Source organism: Delphinapterus leucas, chromosome 6, assembly GCF_059928025.1.
Source record: "Delphinapterus leucas isolate spDelLeu-1000000601 "Yukka" chromosome 6, BTC_Dleu_Yukka2, whole genome shotgun sequence".
NCBI lineage: Eukaryota > Metazoa > Chordata > Mammalia > Artiodactyla > Monodontidae > Delphinapterus > Delphinapterus leucas.
In genome coordinates this window covers 87,738,763-87,762,933 of record NC_143134.1, presented here as the reverse complement: position 1 = coordinate 87,762,933, position 24,171 = coordinate 87,738,763, and the positions used below count along the sequence as shown (strand labels likewise).

The 24,171-nt window shown below is 46.1% G+C and overlaps 1 protein-coding gene, 1 non-coding gene and 1 pseudogene across 5 annotated transcripts in view; 2 read left to right on the top strand and 1 right to left on the bottom strand.

Moving 5' to 3' along the window:
* Positions 1 to 210: 210 nt before the first annotated feature.
* Positions 211 to 24,171, top strand: part of LOC149748994 (uncharacterized) — a 42,103-nt pseudogene continuing 18,142 nt past the window's right edge. Inside the window, exon 1 of the transcript XR_016393587.1 lies at positions 211 to 6,118. The product of XR_016393587.1 is annotated as an uncharacterized LOC149748994 (transcript). The remainder of the gene's footprint in view (positions 6,119 to 24,171) is intronic.
* Positions 3,384 to 3,490, top strand: LOC115803847 (U6 spliceosomal RNA). Its single transcript, XR_004024642.1, has one exon. It is a non-coding gene; the product is annotated as a U6 spliceosomal RNA (small nuclear RNA).
* Positions 5,515 to 16,490, bottom strand: PHF24 (PHD finger protein 24). Of its 3 annotated transcripts, XM_089913382.1 has the most exons (9): positions 16,113 to 16,490; positions 15,283 to 15,468; positions 11,800 to 11,878; positions 11,298 to 11,503; positions 10,792 to 10,952; positions 10,377 to 10,472; positions 9,182 to 9,188; positions 7,721 to 7,809; positions 5,515 to 6,554 (listed from the first exon to the last, which is right to left on the bottom strand). In XM_089913382.1, exons 1-9 carry the CDS (start codon positions 16,488 to 16,490, stop codon positions 6,440 to 6,442), a joined length of 1,317 nt encoding a protein of 438 aa, XP_089769508.1. In that variant the 3' UTR covers positions 5,515 to 6,439. The 3 variants fall into 3 exon arrangements, with proteins under 3 accessions (XP_089769508.1, XP_022455926.2, XP_089769509.1); XM_022600218.2 differs by lacking the exons at positions 5,515 to 6,554; positions 7,721 to 7,809; positions 9,182 to 9,188 and adding an exon at positions 9,694 to 10,058; XM_089913383.1 differs by lacking the exons at positions 5,515 to 6,554; positions 7,721 to 7,809; positions 9,182 to 9,188 and adding an exon at positions 9,694 to 10,058 and having other exon boundaries at positions 15,283 to 15,403; positions 16,113 to 16,305.

The window sequence follows — 24,171 nt, the reverse complement described above, 5'->3', positions numbered from 1 at the left end:
CCTGAGGTTAAGTCTGCCTATTCTCCACTATATGCCTTCTTTCTGGTTATCACGATGGGGATCCCAGGTATAAAGGGGTGTGAGGTGTGAGGCAAGGAAAGGAAATGTGGTAAGAGGAGGCAGGGTGATGGGGATAAGGAGAGGAGGGAGGGAAGATGGGGTAAGGGAGATGGGGAGGGGAGGAGTGGTGAGGGGAGGGAGAGGGGGAGAGGAGAGAGGGAAGATGGGGTAAGGGAGTGGAGGGAGAGGAGATGGGGTGAGGGGGATAGGGAGGGGAGGGAGGGGAGATGGGATGAGTAGCAAAAGGATGGGACAGAGAGATGAGGTGAGAAGAAATGAGGAAGGGAGGGGAGTTGGGGTGATGAGGGAATGGAATAGTGTGACATGGAGATGGGAAAGGGAGGGTGAGGGGGCCCAGGAATGGTACTGGCTCCTTATATCTGAGGGCTCTCACTCCCCCGCCTCCAGATTCATGGGGGCCTGGGCTGTGGGCGGCTCTGCTTCTTCCTATGCCAGGTTTGTCTATTTTACCTCCTCCAGCCTTGCCTGTGCCAACACGGAGGCAGAGTTTAGTCACCGGCCTTTACCTGGTCCCTGCTAATGCTGAAGTGTAGGCTTAGACCTTCAAGGGCGCAGGGCTGTGCCTTCAGGTATTGGTGGCACAGATTCTGTTGTTTGCTGAGTTTTCAGTTGCTGTCCTGTGTCCCATTGCCCTGGGTATCAGGAATGTGTGAGAGGAACCAGGGGTGCCTCAGGGTGTGGCATAGGGTATGAGAATGTAGGCTCTGAAGGCAGACTGTTGACCTTGTGAGGTTACTTGCCACATTGGTGCCTCATTTCCTCCTCTGTAAAATGGGGACAGCAGTACCTCATAGGGTCGTTGAGAGGGTTAATTAAGGTAACATATGTAATGCACTTAGTTCTGAGCTCGGCCTGTAGTTAGCGCTCAAGAAAGTTAACTTATGCTATATGTTCACGGATATCTCGGTATGTGAGTGCATCTGTAAATGTTTGAGCCTGGGAATTATTTGTCTTGTTGTATCTATCATGCAATTTGTAAGTGAGTGTATCTGTGTAATTATTTTTGTGCGGTAGTGTGCCTGATTCTGTTATTTGCTGTAGGTATGTGATTTTGTGTTACTGTACATATGTGATTAAATGACTAAGTAGGCCTGTGTCTACATGACAAAGAGTGGATGAACTGTGGCTTCATGGCTGTTGATATGCTGACACCATGTCTGCCGGTGTATGCATGCATCTGTGATCATGTCAGTTCCAAACACCCCCACTCACCCTCCCTCCCTCTGGAGATGTCACAACCCTAGATGTCCCTCATTTCCTCACCCTGAGGGAACCAGAACTCGGGGGCAGGGGCGGGGGTGGGTGCCAGTGAGGAGGTGTTTAGACAGGAGCACATGTTCCCTCCCAGACTGTGTATGGGAGGGGGAGCCCTATCTTGCACGTATCCTGAAGCCTCCACAGGAAGTGCTCCCCCCCCAACTTGTTCTCAGTTCCCTGTCTTGTCACCATGGCAACAGTTGCCAGGGGCTCCCAGGGTTGCTAAGATCTGGGTGTGGGAGGCTGCCAAGCCTTGTTGCCAGTAGACACAGAGAATCCTGGGGGAAAGGAAGACTACCCCCACAGTGCCGGCTTTCTGCAGTGACAGGACTGGTCCTTGGACCTCTCCTGTCCCCAAATTGTTCCTATAATTTGTATATGGCAGTACTAGGGTTAGTGGGGGGCTTTAACAGGAAGCTGGAACTAGAATACTGAGATTCACATTCTGAGAAGAAAGGGGCACTCTAGCTTGGCTATTTCTATCTTTAAGGTTGGGAGGTCCTTGGAAATTAGTGACTTGCTTATTCTGTCCCCCATCTCTTATACTTCTTCTCTGGCAATATGTCTGCTTGAGTTCTCCAATGGCTGGTGCTTATTATCTACCTGATGTTTCCACCTGGTATAGGAATACTGCATTGACCCCATTACCCTGGATGCAGACTGACTCCTTCCTGTGGTCAGACTCTTAGCATATCACCTGGATACACACTTCATGCTGACACTTGAGCCCAGAGTTCAGTCCCACAATGAGCCCTAACTTTGGCCTCAGCCTGAGACACTGACCTTGGTGTTAGTCCTAGACCAGAAAGTTCCCTACACCCAGCCTCAGTATAAGCCCTCCTCCTAGACACAGATGAGCCCTAATCTTGATACTGATACTTGAACCATCCACAGATTCAGTTATGATCCTGTACGTTGACTGAACACTGACCAGTGATCTTACTCCCTGGTACTTGCCTCGGGTCTCCCCGACTGTTCTGAACCTACACTGACTAGTACCATAAAGGTTCAAATGGGTTTTTTCTTTGGGGTGAGAGGACAGCACTGGGAATGACCAGCAGAGGGCGTGCAACATCAGGTTCTAAAGGCATGCTTCCCAGAGCCCACCTGGAAAGGGGATTAATAGCTATATTGGGATCTTGGATCTTTTCTGTCAGGTCAGGACTCAGAGCTGGAAGCACAGCAGTTGGTTTAAGAGGTTGAACTAAAAAAAGGTTCCCAACCCAGTGATGCTGATGCTTTGGGGTCACTTGGGTCTGTATAAGCATGGATTTCCCTACAGCTCAGCAGGCCTCAGGGCTGGGGATGCACCAGAAGGTGCTTAATCATTTACTGGCATCGCAGGTCTCAAGAGGACTGGACACCTGGGAAGACATTTCACCCCCAACTCCACATTTCTGTCATATGCTCATACAGCTTCACTACCTTCCCTGGTATTCAGTTATCTTTTGGTCCTATTGAGCAGAAATCTGTCTCTCTTCCACCTTTGATCTTAGCTCTGTGCTTGAGGTCACATTGACTTCATTGGTCCCATCTACCAGACATCAGCCATCTGCATCCCTTGAGTCTGCTCCTTGACAGGGTGAACACCTCTCAGTCCTTCACGGGTTCTTCCTCTGCCTTGTATCAATTCCAGGCACTAAGACCATGTTCCCCTGGCTGGGTTTCAGTTTATGATGCCTGGCTCTGGTTAGGTTTTTCCAGGAGTGCTGGTGCAGCATACTAGCCAGCCCGCATCCCTCCTCTGACCCTGAACTTCTTTCCATGTAGCCTCAGGTTACATCAGCTTTTTAGTAGTTCACTCACACCAGGTGAAGACTGCATCCTCTGTTCTCCTTGACCTGCTAAATCACATCTTGCCCGTTTTGTACCTGTTATAATTTTGAAAGGAGTGTTATTATTTATTATTATTTTTAAAGACAAAGATACTTGAAATTAGTGAAATAAAAAACATTTTGGCACTACTTTCTGAGCTTTAGGGCAATCCTTGGGCTTGGAAGTCTCTGTATTTGATGCTTATTTAGATGGGACAAGGAGGGACTCAAGTGCTCACTTCAGCAGCACATATACTAAAACTGGAACATTACAGAGAAGATTAGCATGGCCTCTGCGCAAGGATGACATGCAAATTCATGAAGTGTTCCATGTTTTTGTTTTTGATGAATATTAAAATGTAATAATGTAAAATGAATGTATATATGGATAAATTAGTATATTGCCAAAAAAAAAAAAAAAAAAAAAAGAGGGACTGAAGATCCCCAGCTGGCTTGGCTGTGACTTCAGCACTGTGGACAGAGGCCAATGGAAGTTCCCCCGGCTATGCCTGGGACTGTGGGTGGGTGGAAGATGATACACACACAGCCTTCAGGTGGGGCCAGAAATTCTTGCTGCTCACTCAGTGCCTTACAGTGTACCAAGCTCTTTCCTCTCACCAAACGTATTCTGTCCTCACTCAACTATCAGCCCAGGAAGCAGACAAAATGAACTGTTTTCCAGATTTTTACAGATGAGGAAACTGAAGTTTTGCAAGGCCAAACTCCAAGCAACCCTATGAGTGGGATGGGAGAGAGAACACTAATTACTCCATATTTAGCAAATTTAGCAACCACTGCCCTGCTCTGGCTCAAGTGCACTCCTCTTTATCTCTAGGGAAAGTCAGGGTCGGTGGAAGTTTTTGTGGAACTGAGGTTCCAGCCAACCCTGGGAACAAGTGGCAGTTGGTAGCAGGAACAGTGCTGGGAGGCTCTGAAGTTCCAGTCAGGACTGCCCGAATGAGGGTGGGGAAACCTTGCTTGTCATTAAGGTTCACATAGGTCCAGCTTTTATGCCTCTTCCTCTGTCCCAATGCTTGGCTTCACTGAGCCTGGAGATAAGGAAAAGGGATGTGTAGGATGTTATTAAGGTGTTTCTGAGCCTGATGGACCTTCGTGGGAAATTTCCAGGAAGGGTGTGGGAGTCTTTGTGAAGGGGGTGAGTTGTGCAGGTGGTAAGAAATCCTCTGACATGGGCTACAGGTCTGGCTGTGTATGCCTATTCCCTGGGTGTGGAAACGGGAGGTGCTGGACCACACAGCAGCTTTCTTTGAGGTGTACTTTGACAGGCAGCACAATAAAGTAGTTAAGAGCATGGGCACTGAAGCCAGACTACCTGGTTCCCCTGCTTCCTAGCTGTGTGACTTGGAACCTTGAGAAATTCTCAGCCTCTCGGTTCCTCACTTCCTCATCTGTAATACAAATCACATAGGGTTGTTTTGAAGATTAATTCGTTTATGCAAAGCACTTAGAATTGCCCAGTGCATAGTAAGTGCTCAAAAATGTTAGTAATTACAGTTGGCTGTTGAACAATGTGGGAATTAGGAGTGCCAATGCACCCGCTGCAAAAATCCTCTTGTAGCTTTATAGCTGGGTCGCCGTATCCCCAGTTCCACATCTGTGGATTCAGCCAACTGAGGACTGTGTGGTACTGTTGTACCTATTTATTGAAAAAAATCTGCATGTAAGTGGACGCATGCAACTGAATGGCCTCTGGTCCCTCAGGGGTTAACCATATTTGTATTTGGGGCTACTGTGGTTTTGAGGTAGAATATCTGCCTCTGATCCACAGTCTAGAGATGCTTTCCTGTCTACAAGTACTGGCTCTGTTCTTACCAGGCAAAAGGGATGAATGGAGATTTCATAGTCCTCTGAAAGCTTCTCCAGACCTTAGTTTACCCAGCCCTATCATATCACATTAAAACAATTTGCAAAGATGGGGAGGAAACTCAGACCAAGGAGAGCCCAGAAGACCCGGAGAAACCAGCCAACTAGCTTTCCTACTTTGTAGCTCAGCAGAAACTGGGAAGGGAAAAATGTCTAAAGCTGGCCCTTGGTGTGTGTTTGGGGGCAATACATAGCAGATAGGCTTGGAGGGCTTACCTTTTCCTTAATTTCTTCAAAAACTTTGGCTCTTCTCTTCAGTGCCCTCGTCTCCTCTGTGTCCATGGTGGAGGCCCTGCCTCCTCCCACCCCCACCTATCTTATGGGTTCCCTGGAGGCCACAGCTGCTCCTGTTTTAGACTCAGGAATTGGCCGATGATAGGAAACCAAACAGAAACTTGGTAGGTGCCCCAAACAACAGGAAACAAGAAGCCAAAATAGCATCACAATCTTTTTATTATGATTCCCACTGTGCCCGGCCTCTGGGAACATCAGCTCCTTCTGGAGTGAAGGCTGAGCCATGGGGAGGAGCATGCAGCTGGAGTGATGGGAAGACAGGGCTTGAGGATGTTCCCCTCAGCTTACTGTCAAGTTACCTTCCGCAGAAAAGCACATAGGAAGGGCATAAGGGACCAGAGGCCATTGGATCCTCCATTGTTACTTGAGTGCTCTCAGAGCCCTTCTCACAAGCCTGTGTTTGGTGGGGAGACAGATCGGAGGCCATCTCTTATAGGAGGCTAGGCTTGATGGCCTTCGTTTCACCATGGATATGGAAAGGCCTTGATCCTTACACATTGATGTTCTTATCTGTGGTCATGCCAACCCATGCTATACAAACCGGAATGTGATTGGGCTTCTTAGTCACTGGCCTGAGCAGACCTGACACCCTCTCCATGATCTGGGTCATCGGGGCATTTGGCCCAGAGGGAAGAAAGTTTTTCCTTAGTGCTAGTGGGGTCTATTGAAGATTCTGTAACCTGTTCATTTTCTTTCCTTTCAAGGTTGCTAAAAGCAGTGGCAGCAGAAAAGCAACAGCAGAGAAAATGCCCAGTCCCACCCCACTCCAGCGTGGGCTGTCAGAGCAGGTAGGATGCATTAATATCCCCCAATCAAGAACTCTGTTGTATGGGCTTTAGCTAAGGGCCCAGAGAGAGATTCTGGGCAATTCAAACTAAGTGGCATGGAGAAAGCAGCAATTTTATTCCACTGTAAATAGAGGGGTAAAAAGGGGTTACGGTTACAGGTGCTGCCTGGATGTCCTGAAATTCTGGCATCAATGTTGTTTTGCCTTTTAAACTCCAAGTATGTATCTGCCTTTACTCTGCTGGTTTAAAGGGGACACGCCTGCAGGATCACTAGAGCCTGCCACCAGTCCTTTCTGAAAGTTACTCTCGGCTCTGCGGTGGTCATGGCTGGCCTGTGACCCTGCCATACAGCTTCTTCTGAGCTTCCCTCTTGCCTTTAGGGTTTCTTGCACCAGCTTTCCTGAAGCCACGAGACATGCAGTGGTTGAGGTTGAGGCTTAGAGGCCTAGGCACAATCCTGAGCCCACCCCCCAGAGAGGTGCCCTCTTCCCAGGTGGTTTGATTCTGTGCTTCCCATACTATTGATAGGAATGGGGGACCCCTATATTTGGCCACTCTAAAAAGGCCAGGGTGACATCCCATAGGGAGCACCAGGGCCAGAAAGGCCACAGCTGCTTAGGCTGAGGACAGAAAGAGACAACGTGCTCATAGCTTCAGCCGTGGCTGTCCTCAGAGGGAGAGCTCTTGAAAGGGGTCAGTACCTAGGAGTAAGGAAACTGCTCCATCCCTGGGATCAAAGGGGCCCATTGCTCAAAAGCGCAGAGGCTGAATCTATTGGGGAAGGCTGCTCTCAGGAGAGGAAGCCACGGAGCAGACCTAAAGAGGCTACATGGCCACAGGTATTGCCTCAGCTGACCGTGTCCCTGAAGCTCCATCGTGTCATCAAATGCCCCTGTCTTTAAATCTGAGCATGGAAAAGAGGACTTCTGGGTGATAAACAGACTTAGGGCAAGTAATCTTCAGAGGAGCGTCTGTGTAACCTCAGCCTCCCTTGGATGGGGGGTGGGGCGGGTGGTGCTTGGGAAAAGAACTGATCTCTGCAATTTGGGGCAGCCAAGAAGAAAAGACTGAAACATTTTCTCATACTCTTATCAGAGTCAGTCGCTAATTTCTGTACTTGGCAGAATTTCAGACAGTCACAATGATGAAAGGGCTTGAAAAGGAAAGGAAATTGGCTTCACTAGGTTTATACAAGTTTGAACATTTCCATATGTACTGGAGGGGGGCTCCGTGGATTAGGACACTGCAAAGGGAGATCTCAGAAGGGGGCTTGGGGTAGAGCTTCTGCAACTCTTGACTGAGGGAGCAATGGAACCTCTCCTTTGGTAAAAAGCTAGATGCCTATGGAGAAGAGGCTGGTTGCTTCTGTGTGCTTTTCTGCTTCCTAGGATTCTTGTGACTGGGCACTCTGTTTTTTGCTGAGGGCAACGTCCCCTGGACCCTTTGCAGCACGCCCCCACTAAGGAAGCTTGCCGCCCTGCAATAGGGAGAGGGTGATCCCAAATGGGCCAGATCCTGTTGTGGAAGAACTCTGGGGTCTGCTTTGCCAGGCCCTGGGATACAGCTGGCCTGATCCAGTGGCCCCCAGTCTTTACCACTCACCCACAGAAAGCTAGAAGCTGCAGCTCCAGAGAGGTAGGCATCGCCTTGGTCTGTGAAGCATCAGGGAACAAGAAGATGGACTGCCAATCCTTTTGATTGATGACGAGGCAGGAGAAAAAGCTACCGAGCTCTCAAAGCCCAGACCTTGTTTTTACTCAAAATGCCCTGTCCATGAGATCAAGCAGCCCAAGGCCATTGACATAGAAGGTGATTTGCCTGAGAGTAAGCAAAAGCCCTTGTGCTTAATGTGCTTTAATCTCAGTGCAAAACCCCAGGGCTGGCTGCTTCGGATGCAGTCCTTGGGCCCAAAAGTCATATGCTTTCTCTTTCTTTCTTTGTTTTTTTTTCTTTTTTTGGCTGGACTGAATAATGGCCCCTCCTACTGATTAGTCTTAGGAGTATGGCTATGGAGTATTTACAAAGAACTGGGGGTTTTGAAATGTTCAGAGCCATACACATGAACCCAGTTCATCTTCTGTATGCTTCCTTTCAGTCCTAAATAATCCAACCTCAGAAGCCTCTTACCTGGCTTCTAGGACTGACTCTAAGGGAGGAGACCATATAGTGCTCTTACCATGCCCCAGGTTACAGCTCTGTGCCTTCCTCTCAGCAGCACTGAGCTGTATGCTGCTGCTTCTATAGAAATGCCTTGAGCAATGGGGTTGTGTTAACCTCTGCATGACTGAGCCAACCCCCTCTCAAATAACTCTTGGTCGTCAGAACTGGCTAACCTAAGCCATTAGCTTGGAAACAGAAACTTGAACTCCAGGGCCTGTGCTTACCTGTAACATACACTGACTGGGGAATTTAATGAGAACTTAGGAAGGACAGCTGGGGCTGGGAGGCCAGGCTTGGTGGCCTTCTGGCAGCCTCTCCTTGCCCCCAAAGTCTTCCCATGCCAGGGCCAGGCCCTAAGCTGGTAGGGAAGGACATGTAGTGAGCAATGGGGAAAAGCAGCAACTCAGGCCATATCTCAGTAACAGGGAGAAGGCAACACCTCTTCCTTCTGTGAGGCTTTGCTGGGACTTTCTCTGTTCAGGAGAGTTGAGATGCAAATCCTCTTCTTAGCTCCAGTGTCTTATCCTCATTGTCAGGTGGTTTGAAAGGAATCCCTTTTGAGGGCTTCTGTGGAGTTGCTCTTTCCTGGGCTATGAAAAAGGCTGGCTCTGTACTCCATACCATGGCACACTTTTCTAGGTCTGCAGTTGAGCTGAGCTGGAAGAATAGAAAAGCATGAGCCTTCTTCTCTCCTCTTCCATCCAGGCCTTGTCCTCACTGGAGCGCAGGCTTTGGGTCTCTGTGGTAGCTGACTTGGGTGAAGCACTTAACCCAGAGGGCTGAGACTCTTGCCATCATACCTGTTCCATTCAGGCCCCTGGGCTCTGGGCCATGAGCACCCACCTAAAAAACAGGGGCCAGGATGGCTCACCTTGGTTTTGGACTGTTCTGTTAAATAAAGACTTTTGGACTTGAAATGACCTGGTTGAGAGGTTCCTAGAATTCTGGGTCCCTGGGAGGGGCTGCCTTCCCTTTTCTAATTAGGACCCCACAGACTAGTTGCCTTCTCTGTCACCAGGAATTGAATTTAAATAAATAATAAATAAATAATAAGTTTAGTGGTGGTTTTCAACCATTTCCCCATCCCACCTGTGGGACATAGTACACACCTACCAGAACAGTGGCTCACCACAGAAGGGATTTGCAGTGTGGGAAGAGGGAGCCTGTCAGCATCTCTAGGAGAGTATGTGAGTCTGATATGCCCCCTTATTAAGAATCACTTGGCCAGAGACTGATCTATTGTGAATCAGAACTGGCCAATAGAAGGACTGAGTAGAGACCCCCTCGTTTATAGCAAGGGCTTCACGAAAGAACTTTGGTCCTTCTTCAACCAAAAAGAACCAGGTCTCTGCAGGCATGGCCAGCTAGGCATGTGTGTATGTGTGCATGTGTGTGCACACATATACGTGTGCAGTGGCAGGTCCAGTCTACGCTGTGAGGGCAGGGGGTGGTCCAGGAGCAGATACTGACACAGCTCCCAGGGCTTCTCCCTGTGGCAATGCATTTACTGTCTCTGTTGTGATGGGAATGGTGATTTCAGTGCCATAAAGTTTAGTGACAAACTGAGATGTGGCCAGTGCTCCATCCCCATAAGTCTCAGTACCAGAGGTTGGTGGGGGGAAGGGAGAAAGTAAAGGAGGGAGAGAACGCCACTGTCCCCAAACTGAGCTTTTCTGCTCCATGCTATCCTGGGGGTTTCAGGTGAATGGCTGCACTGTTGGGGCGAGCAGCCAAGATGTAGACGACATTCTCCTGCAGGAAGGTAGGCCAGTCCACAAATCTGGAGTGGAAGCAAAGAACAGGTTTGTGAGGCCGGTTGCTGAGCCTGGAGGCTCATGAGACCTGCTCCCAGTGGCAGCATGGCTTGAGGTGGGCAAAACTCAGGGAAGCCCTGGCTTGTGCGTGACATGGTGATGGCAGGCTGTGCTTCCAGGGTGACAGACCAGCTCACTGGCCCTATGGATCTGGGGTCAAATGTGTACTCTTGAAGTCTGGTTTCTGGGGTGGGCATTTGCTGTTTTGGGGCGATGGTGGGGGTGTGTTTGTGTGTTTGTAGGGGTCAGGGGTGTAGACAGCCCGGTGAGGAGGTGTCACTCACCTGGACTCAGGCTCTGTGGGCAGCGGGGCCTTGTCCTGACTCTTGCTGCTGCTGCTGGCTGGGCTGCTGTCTGCTATGGGACCCACATGGCTGACGCTGTTGGGCACAAGGACATGTGGTTAGGAGTGGGCCACTGAAAGGCCCGGCCCCTTCCACATTCTGGTGAACCCAAAGCTCTGGATGTGCTTGTCCAGGCTTTTCTGACATGGGGCGATGGAGTTTGGAGTAGAGGCTGCTCTATGCCGTGGCCAGTAGGAGTCACTGTCCACTGTCTAATGCACAGGAGGATCTTCTGGCTGTTTGAGGAAACTGGCAGGAGAAACAGGGAGGTAGGTACCTTTCATACCAAGGGCCATTTGGCATGGAAAAAGGAGGAGGGTATGTGAGTGGGGGCAGGGATTGGTAGGGAGCAGACCTGACACTGCAGGAAGAAGCATCTGGGGGGCGTTTGCAGAACCAAGAGTGCTGGGCACGGCGGCACTCTGCCTCACTGATAGTGCTCCCGCTGCCCCGGGCCAGGAAAGTGGCCCGGGCTCGCTCCCGCTCCTTGACTGTCAGAAGCCTTAACAGAGAGTTCTGGGGAAGAAGAGATATATTAAGACCTGGAGGTGAAAATATTTTGTAAACTGTCAAGCCACAGAGAATCCTTCCTCCACCATCACCTCTGCACCCTCCCTTTGAAGCAGCCCAGAGAATTTCTGGTAACACCAACATTTGCAGTGGGGTCCAGCACTAACCAATCTTCCTTGGGCAGTTTCCCCAGCCTAGGCACTGGATCACCTGTCACTGGATAGAACCTGAGCCCTTTCCTGGTACTGGTTCCTGCTCAGAGAGTACCCAGTGCTCCTCCAACCTGCCTGGCATGTTTCCCTGGTCTCTCACCCAATACCCCACAGACGTTTACCCCCAGCTGTCCCTTACCTGGGGACGTATTTGCTGTAGAAGTAGGAGGGACTCATGGGACAAGAAATCAGGCCACTCTATGTGTCCTCGGTGTTCAGGGTCCAGGGCTGCAAACTGGCGGGCTGCCTGCTCCTCTTGCTCCTCACTTAGAGCCCTGTCACTGTCCCCTCGCTTCGCTGTTTGGTGGCGGTAGCGCAGGAAATCATCCAGCGTCAGGGAGCAGTCTGTGGGGAGGCACCCCGTGCTAGCCAGGCCCACCCTTTCCGCAGCCTCTGGTGTACCTGCACTCACCCCTAGGGTACCCTCCAGAGCCCCACCACCCACAGCTCTCATCCAGTCTTTGTCTCCATAGCCAGGATAACTCAGGCTGTGGCCAGTGGTGGGCCAGCAGCTTGCGAACACGATCCCATTTATGCCCTTGCCCCACAAATTCCGGAATACTCCTTTCATGGTTCATCCTAGAAAGTATGAAGAAGAAATCTGCCTGGCTCTCTCCATTGGCAGTACCATCCAGCCTTACCGGGGATAACTTTACACTGCTGAAAGGTCTCTGTGAGGCTGTACATTTCTTCCTCAGTTAGCAGCAAGTTGAGGTTGTTCTGAAAAAGAGGAAGAGCTAAGTCAGTGGCCATGTTGGCCAGTAAGAAAGAAAGGCCAAGGATCAAGAAGGATGGAAATAGTATACCAGCTGGAAGGCAATTATTGGATCATCTAATCCCAGCCTCTCATTCACAGTCAAGTAGACTGAGGCCCCAGAAAGGGGAAAGGACTTTCTCAGAGCTGTCCAGCTCTGGGCAGGATCTTTCCCAGAACCCAGATATCCTGGCTCCAGCCCTGAGTCCCTTTTACTAAAATAGTGGTTTTTGAATTATTCTCTGAGATAGCTTAGGGGTTCCCTGGAGGTGCCTTAGGAAGCTGTTGCAAGGGAGAAGGGGGCAAGTGGGCAGGGTTCTGAATCCCTAGCTCCATCAACCAGAGCAGCTCCATCTTTATCCATTTTATGTATCTGGCTTCTGTGTTAGGCTGTGTTCAAAGAGTGTTTTAGTTAAAAAAGTTTAATTCTAACTCCAGTTTCCATATTTCTAAAAATTATTTAATCCTAAAGTTGTATCACTTTAACTCCAGAATGGTTTTGAAAGAGATGCCATCATGAAAAAGTTCCTAAAACCAAGTGAATTTTTTTGTGGTGCCAGGGAAGTTTTAATTCCAAAAGAGCACTGATATGTTATTTTGTTAGCATTAATTTACAGTCTTACAGTCTTTAAACTACCAAATATTCTTTATAGTAGATCATTTTCTCTCTAAAGTACCAGTAAAGAACAGGAGCAGACATTTCATGACTATTCATTTGTGGATTTCATGAAGAACTCAAACCATTCTTTCAATAAACACTTTTTGAGCACCTAGTATATGCTTGGCACAATGGTGCTTAACACTGTGTGATGTTTAGTATGGCTGGAATGTAGAGTGTGTGTGTGTGTGTGTGTGTGTGTGTGTGTGTGTGTGTGTGTCTTGGGAGAGGGTAGGGAGGGGATAAAAGATAAGGGAGGGGAGGTAGGCAGAAGCCTGACTGTGAAGTGCTTCAAATGCCCTTTATTGAGCCCCTCAAATTGGGCCTTTTTTTCTGAGAGCAAATGGGAGTCACGGAAGGGTTTTTAAGTGTGGAGTGCCATAGTCAGCTCTTTGTCTGCTGTGTGGAGAATGGATTAGATGGGCAAAGTCTGGAGGCATGGAGGGCAGTTAAGTAATTGTTGCAATAAAGAAAAGATTAGTGGCTAAACTAAGACATGAGAATGAAGAAAAGGGGAGAGATTTGAGAGAGATTAGGAGGTAGAGTCTATAGGACCTGCTGACTCACTGGACGTGAGGGGTGAGGGAGAGAAATGAGTTGGGATTGGTAACTGCGGGGTGGTGGTGGTATTACTATTCACAGAGACAAGGAAGGGAGGGAGAATGGGTTTGGGGAAAAAGATGAGTTCACTTGGGGGCATGTTGAAGTACCTGTGAGACATCAAGCTGGATATAAGTCCAAGAGACAGGAAATTTAGGTCTGGATCCACAGATTTGGGAATGATTGGTATTTAGATGGTGGAGTAGCCACCGAAGTGGATGAAGACCCAGAGAGAGAGAGTATAGTGGGAAAAGAACCCTGAGAAACACCAGCATTTAGGACTGGGACAAGAAACTAAGGGCACTTAGAAAGAATGGTCGGGACTTCCCTGGTGGTCCAGTGGTTAAGACTTTGTCTCCCATTGCAGGGGGTTGTGGGTTCCATCCCTGGTCGTGGAGCTAAGACCCCACATGCCTCGTGGCCAAAAAACCAAAACATAAAAAAGAAGCAGTATTGTAACAAATTTAATAAAGACTTTAAAAAATGGTCCACATCAAAAAAAAAAAAATCTAAAAAAAAAGAAAGAATGGTCAGAGAAGAACCTGGGAAGAGAATCAGTAGAGGGTACTGGAAGCCAAGAGAAGAGAGTTGTACAATGTAGGAGGTAATGTTAACAGTGGTTATACGAGTCAGGTGGAATTTTATTGATTTTCTATTTTCTCTGGTTTCTATATTTTGTGTAATAATTCTCACAAAAATACTCATACCCTAAGAAAAGAGGGGGCAGTAAGGAAGTGCTAAATATATCAGAGAGATCAAGTAAAAGATTCCTGAGAAAAGGTCACCGGCCTTGACAGTTAGGTCACTGGCGACCTTAGAAGAGCTAATTCAGCAAAATGATGGATGAAGAAGCCGAATTACAAGTGGTTGGGGAACCACAAGGAGATAATGAAGTCCTTTCAAGAAGCTTGGCTGTGAAGGGAAGGAAAGAAAAGCGAGGAGCTTGGAAGAAGTCTTTGTAAAAGGTCTCGTGGAGAGTGGTGGTAATGAAGGCAGGACCGTGACAGAAAGCCAGGAAGGGAGCCGTGTAATTCTGAGGGTTTAGGAGGGAGACACTCAGTCCTACATCAGCAGAACACTGCCAAGCAGAGTTGCTGTGAGTGAAAATGCTAGCATCTGGAGGAGTGGTGACTAGAGAAGATTGCCTGTAGAGCAGGCTGTGCTGTGGCATATTCCAGCTGGGGAGAAGGTATTTTAAGTGACTGGAAATAACTCTTCTATACTTCATTTTATGGACAAGCCATAGAGAAAGTGTTATTTGTTAGAAAGTGGCACATCTTTCCTTTCTCCTAGGCAGTAGGAAGAAGAGGGGATCAGCAGATACTCCTTACTCTGAAATCAGTGGATGAAGATATCTGCAGGGCAACAGATCAATAAAGCAAGACTTGAACTCTATTCAGGTGTGCTGAGAAAGGGATATGAATCTGGCTTTTAATCTTTTCAAAATTTGGAAGGCATTTATGTATAATTTGCAAAGTTCTGAATCAACAGGCCTTTGTTACTTAATTCACAAAATGATTGCTTCAGAGATGAAGAAAAATGCTCCTAAGACTTAGGTAGAAGACCAAGTGAGAATCTTAGGACTAAGATGTTTTCCTTGGATGGAATCCATCCCTATTGGAAGGAAGCCGGTTAGGATTTCAGGTTGGTTTTTCAGATGAATACAATGAATGACAACTATAGACTAACAGAGAGTAAGTACCGCTCCAAGCAGAATTAGTTGTGAATAATTAGGTCTCGTCCTACCCATTCAGTCCTCTAGCTCAGTGGTTCTCAACTGGAACGATTTCGTTCCCCCACAATACATTTGGTAATATCTGGAGATATTTTGGGTTGTCACAACTGGGGGTGGGTGTTACTAGCGTCTAATGGGTAGAGGCTAGGGATGCTGCTAAACATCCTACAGTGCACACAGCCCACTCAACAAAGAATTATCGTGCCCCAAACGTCAATAGTACTGAGGTAAGGAAAGTCTGTCCTAACTCTAGTGACCCGAATCTGAATACTCTTCAGGTTACTGCCTAGAAACCAGTGTTCTAAGACTGGGCCTCCAGGAAATGTGCCAAATCCCTGGCAGTGCAGGAGCCCACCATCCCTGCAGTCTAGGCTTACACAGTAGTGGCAGCTCCAGCCTGTTTCCGTGTTTGCTGTCTCAGTCACCTCCGCGGCACTGTCTCCTTGGATGTAGCCCACGCGGCGCAGGCAGCCATCATGGAAGACCCTGGTGCAGACCCTGCACGGAAAGAGGCTCTCGGCTGTCCAGACCTCACAGACATCACACATCTCATCATTAACAACCTGGGGAAAGATGGCAGGAATGTATAGGGATGTATAAACACAGCAGCAAGATCCTAGGCCACCAAGCACAGTGCTACTTGCCTGGGGCTGAGTGACCCTGGAGCAGCCTAAAGGAACAACTCCAACTGAAGCCAATGTTATGGCAATAGAGCTTTCTCTCTTGAAGACAAGAACCAGTAGGTTCTTCCAGCTGCTCAGGTCTCTGTGATCATGTTTCTGAGCAGGGATGCTACTAGCATTTTTGGAAAGAATAATCTGTTGTGAGAGATTGTCCCAGGCATTGCAGGACCCTTATCATCCCTGTTTTTCTTGGCACCAAATACCAGGAGCAACTCCCAGTTTTGTGACCTTCCTGAACTCCCCCTACCCCCACCCCAAATTTCCAAATGCCTCCTACAGGGGACAGTATTATCCCTTAGGTGGGAGGGCTGCCATGGTATAATTCCTTATCACCCATTTCCTCAAGTCTTTCACTAAGACAAATCCAGGATGTAACATTTTTATTCTTGGGGAAGAAATTCAAAGACTCAGCTCCATCTTTCTGGTTTTGAGTCTCACTTCAACCATACCCAGGCCTCCCCGTCCTGCTCCCTGATCCCCAGAAGGTCTAAAACTGCGGGATTCTGCCCTTACTGGACACTCACAGGCTCTCTGGGCTCCAAGCGGATATCTGGAGGCTTGTCATCATCCAGCTTCCGGGTGGGGCGGATAAAGGCAGGGGGTGTGAAACGACTGGTCCTGTCAAACTCCTCCGGCTCCACTCCACGCCCATCCCGGAGCCTCTCCCAGGCGGCACGGTTGACACCGCTCTCTTCTTGGAGTGCTGGGGTGCTTGCCTCTGCTTCTTTCTCTTCCTGCACCTCCTGGACAGAGCCCTCTACTGTGCCACGGTGAGACCCCGAAAGTTCACCTGTGCGTCGGATGGAAGGCCTGTCCCGCAGCCCATCCTTGAAGGCAGACACAGCCAGGGTCACCTTCTGCACCTGCTCCACTGTCTGCCGCTTGGACATCAACACCCCCATGGCTCTGTGGACAGAAAGCAGAGGGGCTCAGACTCAGCCAATGGCTGACCATATTAGGGCAATTTGTTTCAACCATTCACCTAAGTGGCAAGCGCTATTAAATAGCTTCTCCGTTTTCTGGAACTCAGTAGCATGGCAGGGTGGACAGAGCACTTGTTAAGGAGTCAGAAGACCTTGGTTCTATTTCTGACTGGCCCTGTGACTTTGGTTTTCCTGTCTATAAAATGAGGGCGATCTGCTCAGCACACTTCACAGGGCTATCATGAGGATAACATCAGAAAAGGGGCTTAACAGTGCATGTAGACTAGAAAGCACTCTACAAATGTGAGATGGTATCTCTGTCTCCCTTCCTGTCCCAAAGCCAATTAGGTCTAGGGGTCCCAGGCCTCCGATACTTTGAGACAGTAGGAGACTCCAGAGCCCAAGTCTCTCCCAAAGATGACCCAAGGCATAAAGCAAGACTACAGCTACACATTTCAGAATTCTGACTGAAGGAATGCTCCTCTGACAAGTGCTGTGCACAAGAATCCATATCAAACGCCTACTTTTTGAGTCAGAGTGAATGAACTCCTATATTTAGAGGACTCCTGAATTAGGCATCCAGGAAACTCTGCCGCCTCACCCATGTGGTCAAGGTCTCAAACACTTCTTTGCCCCTTCTAAATAGTAGCTATGCCTGTTTATGGGTCTGTTTGTCTATCACAGACGACCTGCTCATCACAAGCTCTCAGGTGCTTCTCACACTTCTAAGGCTTCACTAATGTCACTGCCACATTTTCTGCTTTGATTCTCAGAACTGTTCAAGAAAGGTCCATATCCTTTACAAGTTAAAAAGGAATGTTATTCTTGCTCTTCTTCTGTAGTAGCAGGGCATTGGAAAGTGAGGGCATGACATGGCACACTGCAAAGCTGGTCTGCTATTTCCTAGCCTGAAGGGTCTTAGTGGAATTCAGTTGGGGAATGTTTGTTCTAAGTGGAGCAGAGAGTCCATTTTAGCCTTGCTATCAATCCATCATAATCAAGGCTTATTGAACAGTACTATATGCAAGGTACCGACTGCTCATCATTGGAAATAGAAGATGGGAGAACAGAGTCTCATCACTCAAGCTACTTAATATCAGAACTCAAAGAAGAGTAAGACAGAGTGCTGGAAGTGCCTAAAGGAAGGTGAGACCATATTACTGGGAGTCAGAATGGACCTTGAAGGATGGGTAGGAAGTTATCCTCAGTTTGTTTGGGGAAAAAGGTGACAGAGGGAAGGAGGAGAGATTCAGACCAACTAGAAGGCTACTATAATAGTCCAGGCAAGAGGTACAGGGTTTAAACTGAAATGGTGGCAGCAGGAATGATACTGAGTTGATTTGATACTATGGAAATAGAGAAATTTAGGAATAAATTGATAACTTGATTGGATCAAGTGCTACGTGGCTGCTTCCCACTAGCTATCTATTTCACATTTGGTAGTGTATATATGTCCATGCCACTCTCTCACTCCATCCCAGCTTACCCTTCCCCCTCCCCGTGTCCTCAAATCCATTCTCTAGTAGGTCTGCGTCTTTATTCCCGTCTTGCCCCTAGGTTCTTCATGACCATTTTTAAAAATTCCATATATACGTGTTAGCATATGGTATTTGTTTTCTCTTTCTGACTTACTTCACTCTGTATGACAGACTCTAGGTCCATCCACCTCACTACAAATAACTCAATTTCGTTTCTTTTTATGGCTGAGTAATATTCCGTGGTATATATGTGCCACATCTTCTTTATCAATTCATCTGTCGATGGTTGCTTCCATGTCCTGGCTACTGTAAACAGAGCTGCAATGAACACTGTGGTACATGACTCTTTTTGAATTACGGTTTTCCCAGGGTATATGCCCAGTAGTGGGATGGCTGGGTCCTATGGTAGTTCTATTTTTAGCTTTTTAAGGAACCTCCATACTGTTCTCCATAGTGGCTGTATCAATTTATATTCCCACCAACAGTGCAAGAGGGTTTCCTTTTCTCCACACCCTCTCCATCATTTATTGTTTCTAGATTTTTTAATGATGGCCATGCTGACTGGTGTGAGGTGACACCTCACTGTAGTTGTGATTTGCATTTCTCTAATGATTAGTGATGTTGAGCATCCTTTCATGTGTTTGTTGGCAATCTGTATAACTCCTTTGGAGAACTGTCTATTTAGGACTTCTGCCCATTTTTGGATTGGGTTGTTTGTTTTTTTGATATTGAGCTGCATGAGCTGCTTATAAATTTTGGAGATTAATCCTTGGTCAGCTGCTTCATTTGCAAATATTTTCTCCTATTCTGAGGGTTGTCTTTATTCTTGTTTATGGTTTCCTTTGCTGCGCAAAAGCTTTTAAGTTTCATTGGGTCCCATTTGTTTATTTTTGTTTTTATTTCCATTTCTCTAGGGGGTGGGTCAAAAAGGATCTTGCTGTGATTTATGTCATAGAGTGTTCTGCCTATGTTTTCCTCTAAGAGTTTTATAGTGTCTGGCCTTACATTTAGGTCTTTAATCTATTTTGAGTTTATTTTTGTGTATGGTGTTAGGGAGTGTTCTAACTTCATTCTTTTACATGTAGCTGTCCAGTTTTCCCAGCACTACTTATTGAAGAGGCTGTCTTTTCTCCATTGTATATTCTTGCCTCCTTTATCAAAAATAAGGTGACCATATGTGCGTGGGTTTATCTCTGGGCTTTCTATCCTGTTCCATTGATCTATATTTCTGTTTTTGTGCCAGTACCATAGTGTCCTGATTACTGTGGCTTTGTAGTATAGTCTGAAGTCAGGGAGCCTGATTCCTCCAGCTCCGTTTTTCTTACTCAAGATTGCTTTGACTATTCGGGGTCTTTTGTGTTTCCATACAAATTGTGAAATTTTTTGTTCTAGTTCTGTAAAAAATTCCATTGGTAGTTTGATAGGGATTGCATTGAATCTATAGATTGCTTTGGGTAGTACAGTCATTTTCACAATGTTGATTCTTCCAATCCAAGAACATGGTCTATCTCTCCATCAGTTTGTATCATCTTTAATTTCTTTCATCAGTGTCTTATAGTTTTCTGCATACAGGTCTTCTCTCTTCTTAGGTAGGTTTATTCCTAGGTATTTTATTCTTTTTGTTGCAATGGTAAATGGGAGTGTTTCCTTAATAATTTCTGTTTCAGCTTTTTCATCATTAGTGTATAGGAATGCAAGAGATTTCTGTGCATTAATTTTGTATCCTGCTACTTTACCAAATTCATTGATTAGCTCTAGTAGTTTTTTGGTAGCATCTTTAGGATTCTCTATGTATAGTATCATGTCATCTGCAGACAGTGACAGCTTTACTTCTTCTTTTCTGATTTGGACTCCTTTTATTTCTTTTTATTTCTTTTTCTCTGACTGCTGTGGCTAAAGCTTCCAAAACTATGTTGAATAATATTGGTGAGAGTGGACAACCTTATCTTGTTCCTGATCTTAGAGGAAATGGTTTCAGTTTTTCACCACTGAGAATGATGTTGGCTGTGGGTTTGTCATATATGGCCTTTATTATGCTGAGGTAAGTTCTCTCTATGCCTACTTTCTGGAGAGTTTTTTATCATAAATGGGTGTTGAATTTTGTCAAAAGCTTTTTCTGCATCTATTGAGACGATTATATGGTTTTTCTCCTTCAATTTGTTAACATGGTTTATCACATTGATTGATTTGTGTATATTGAAGAATCCTTGCATTCCTGGGATAAACCCCACTTGATCGTGGTGTATGATTCTTTTATTGTGCTGTTGGATTCTGTTTGCTAGTATTTTGTTGAGGATTTTTGCATCTATGTTCATCAGTGATATTGGCCTGTAGTTTCCTTTCTTTGTGACATCTTTGTCTGGTTTTAGTATCAGGGTGATGGTGGCCTCGTAGAATGAGTTTGGGAGTGTTCCTCCCTCTGCTATATTTTGGAAGAGTTTGAGAAGGATAGGTGTTAGCTCTTCTCTAAATGTTTGATAGACTTCACCTGTGAAGCCATCCGGTCCTGGGCTCTTGTTTGTTGGAAGATTTTTAATCACAGTTTCAATTTCAGTGCTTGTGACTGGTCTGTTTATATTTTCTATTTCTTCATGGTTCAGTCTCAGAAGGTTGTGCTTTTCTAAGAATTTGTCCATTTCTTCCAGGTTTTCCATTTTATTGGCATATTGTTGCTTGTAGTAATCTCCAATGATTCTTTGTGTTTCTGCAGTGTCAGTTGTTACTTCTCCTTTTTCATTTCTAATTCTATTGATTTGAGTCTTCTCCCTTTTTTCTTGATGAGTCTGGCTAATGGTTTATCAATTTTGTTTATCTTCCAAAGAACCAACCTTTAGTTTTATTGATCTTTGCTATTGTTTCCTTCATTTATTTCTGATCTGATATTTATGATTTCTTTCCTTCTGCTAACTTTGGGGGTTTTTTGTTCTTCTTTCTCTAATTAGTTAGCACATCTTTTATCTCACACAATTACCATTTTTTTGTTGTTCTTATGGTGAGAACATTAAAGCTCTACTCTCACAGCATCTTTCTAGTACACAATATAGTATTGTTAACTATGGTCACATGCTGTACCTTAGATTCCTGGAAGTTTTTCATCTTATGAATGTTGGTACCCTTTGACCAACATCCCTCCATTTCCCTCACCCCTCAGCCTTTGGCAACCATCATTCTGCTCTCTGTTTCTGTGAGTTCAATGTTTTTAGATTTCACACACAAGTGAAGTCATACAGTATTTCATATTTCATACAGCCTATCTCCGCCTGACTTAGAGGGCAGTCTTAAATCGACTAACAAGAAGAAGGGTAGTACCATTTACAGAAATTGGGAAATAAGAAAGAGGAATAATGAAATTGGATTTTGTATGTATTGAATTAAAGATGTCTCTGGGACATTCAGCTGATATGTTATCTGCTGCTTAAAACATTTCAATGGCTTTCCAAAGCTTTCAGGATAAAGTCCTCCAAATTAGTTTCTTTATTATGGCCTGTGAGGCTCTCCTCGGTCTGGTGTCCCTTCTTTACTCTGTTCTAACCAAACTGGTCTTTCAGTCTTTGTTTGCCATGCTCCCTCTATTGTTACTATTATTATTATATTTTTTGCGGTACGCGGGCCTCTCACTGTTGTGGCCTCTCCCGTTGTGGAGCACAGGCTCCGGACGCGCAGGCTCAGCGCCCATGGCTCACGGGCCCAGCCGCTCTACGGCATGTGGGATCTTCCCAGACCGGGGCATGAACCTATGTCCCCTGCATCGGCAGGCGGACTCTCAACCACTGTGCCACCAGGGAAGCCCTACTTTTTATAAATTTATTTATTTTTGGTTGTGTTGGGTCTTTGTTGCTGCGTGCGTGCTTTCTCTAGTTGTGGCGAGTGGGGGCTACTCTTTGTTTTGGTGCACGGGCTTCTCATTGCGGTGGCTTCACTTGTTGCAGAGCATGGGCTCTAGGCGCATGGGCTTCAGTAGTTGTGGCAGTTGGGCTCAGTAGTTGTGGCTCGCGGGCTCTAGAGCACAGGCTCAGTAGTTGTGGTGCATGGGCTTAGTTGCTCTGTGGCATGTGGGATCTTCCCGGACCAGGTCTCAAACCTGTGTCCCCTGCATTGGCAGGCAGATTCTGTCCCCTGCGTCACAAGGGAAGTCTCCATGCTCCCTCTATTTTGGACCTGTGAACATTCCTTTCCCCTTATTAGAGCTCAGTTCAAATAGTGCTTCCTCATGGAAGTTACTGCTGTTACCCCAAGCCAGGTAGGTGTGCTGACGGCACCATGCTCTTCTGCTCTAGAACACTCATCTTTGTTATTACATATTCAATAGGATGATTATCATCAGTGTCAGTTTCCTCTCTTAGATCATTTTACCATGTGTAGTACCTGTCTCCACTGCCTAGCAATATGTCTAAAATAGGGAAGGCATTTAATAATATTTCCCAATTAATTAATTGTGAATAAGTCTTTCTGATTTTTCAATAAAGTCTTAATACTCATAAAATCTGATGACAGCCACGTCTTCTTTCTAGAAACAACTATTTTCTGTGCCACAGTGGTGCAAATTCCTACACTGTCTGGGTGCTTGCCCTGCCATCACTTGTTATCAAATAAACCCAACCCATATTTTAAAATTTATAAACCTACTGATAAGAAAGATCCCCTCTCCCCACTTGTAAAATTTGTTTGTAAAATTAAAATATATGACTAAAGAATATTTGCTTTGAATAAATGACTGTCATTTACAGGATGGTGGCAAAGGAGATTTATTGAGGAAAGATTTATTTATTTATTTACTTATTTATTTGGCTGCGTTGGGTCTTCGTTGCTGTGTGTGGACTTTCTCTAGTTGCGGCGAGTGGGGGCTACTCTTCCTTGCGATGTGCAGGCTTCTCATTGCAGTGGCTTCTCTTGGTGTGGGGCACGGGCTCTAGGCACATGGGCTTCTGTAGTTGTGGCATGTGGGCTCAGTAGTTGTGGCTCGTGGGCTGTAGAGTGCAGGCTCAATAGCTGTGGTGCATGGGCTTAGTTGCTCTGCGGCATGTGGGATCTTCCCGGACCAGGGCTCAAACCCATGTTGCCTGCATTGGCAGGCGGATTCTTAACCACTGCGCCACCAGGGAAGTTCAAGGAAAGATTTACTGATCAAATTAGGAAACTGTTTAAGGTGATTAAAAACTCATTCTTTTCCTCAGTTGCAAACAAATATGGGACAATAGGGGAATGGTTAAATTATGGTACAATGGAAGAATGAACAATATGAAAAACATTAAGGTAAAAGTAAATTTATTAATGTGGAAAGATGTTCAAAATATATGAGCATATTTATGAAAAATGCAAGTTACAGAAATGCTCATGTTATGATCTAATTTTATAAGAATGCATGTTTTTTCATATTTTTGTTAATCTGTTTTTTTCTAATTTTCCTACCTTGTACATTAATTATATAATTTAAAAAGTCACAGAGGCAACCTGGTGACTTTAGTTCTGGATCTGCTGTGACCCAGGACACGTTATTTTACTGCTTTGGGCTTCAGTTCTCTATCTGTTAATGCGTATGCTTGGAATATGTAGTCAAGCATTTAGAATGCTTCTTTTCCATATTCTTTTAAAAGTCCATGTGACCTAATGAGGGTATCCAGCCTTGGGTGGCAATGGGGCTAGGGGTGGAGAAGGGAGTGTGTGTATGTTAGAGCTTTTGCTGAGGCTGTGGATCCAGGGGGTTCTTGAAGAGGCCAGGCCTGCGGTCTGCGGACACTGCCCACATGGCTTATGCATACTGGCTGTGCTCTACAGTTAGGTGGAAAAGTGGGTCCCCAACTTACAGCGAGAGGAACAGGCATACCACGTCAAGGAGAATGCAAAACTAACACCCAGCCCTTCACTGCAAACCTTCCTCATGATCAATTACTATTTCCAAGGCCACAGTGTTTTCCTCAGAAAACTTTCTGTGGTATGTTTTTCACATTTTTTGACTGTGACCCATAGTAAGAAGTATAGTTTATGATGTGACCCTGTACACACAAAATTATAAACACATGTTCATAGACCTATAACTGAACCCAAAGTTTTGTGAAAGAATCCTAATTTTACTACATGTGATGTTCCCAGATATTTTCTATCCTCTCTATCCTAGTTCATTAAAACAATCATGATAGTGACTCTCTAAAATGATTTGATGAGGGACTTCCCTGGTGGTCCAT

What these genes read in the sequence shown, in the direction of transcription:
- PHF24 (XM_089913382.1), bottom strand. Translation starts at nt 16,490, where the DNA reads ATGGGGGTGTTGATGTCCAAGCGGCAGACAGTGGAGCAGGTGCAGAAG. An exon ending in GCTGGAGCTGCCACTACTGT is followed by an intron (nt 11,879 to 15,282) that starts GTAAGCCTAGAC and finishes CCTCTTTTTCAG; the next exon opens with AACAACCTCAACTTGCTGCT. An exon ending in CAGCTTCTAGCTTTCTGTGG is followed by an intron (nt 6,555 to 7,720) that starts GTGAGTGGTAAA and finishes TAGGCCTCTAAG; the next exon opens with CCTCAACCTCAACCACTGCA.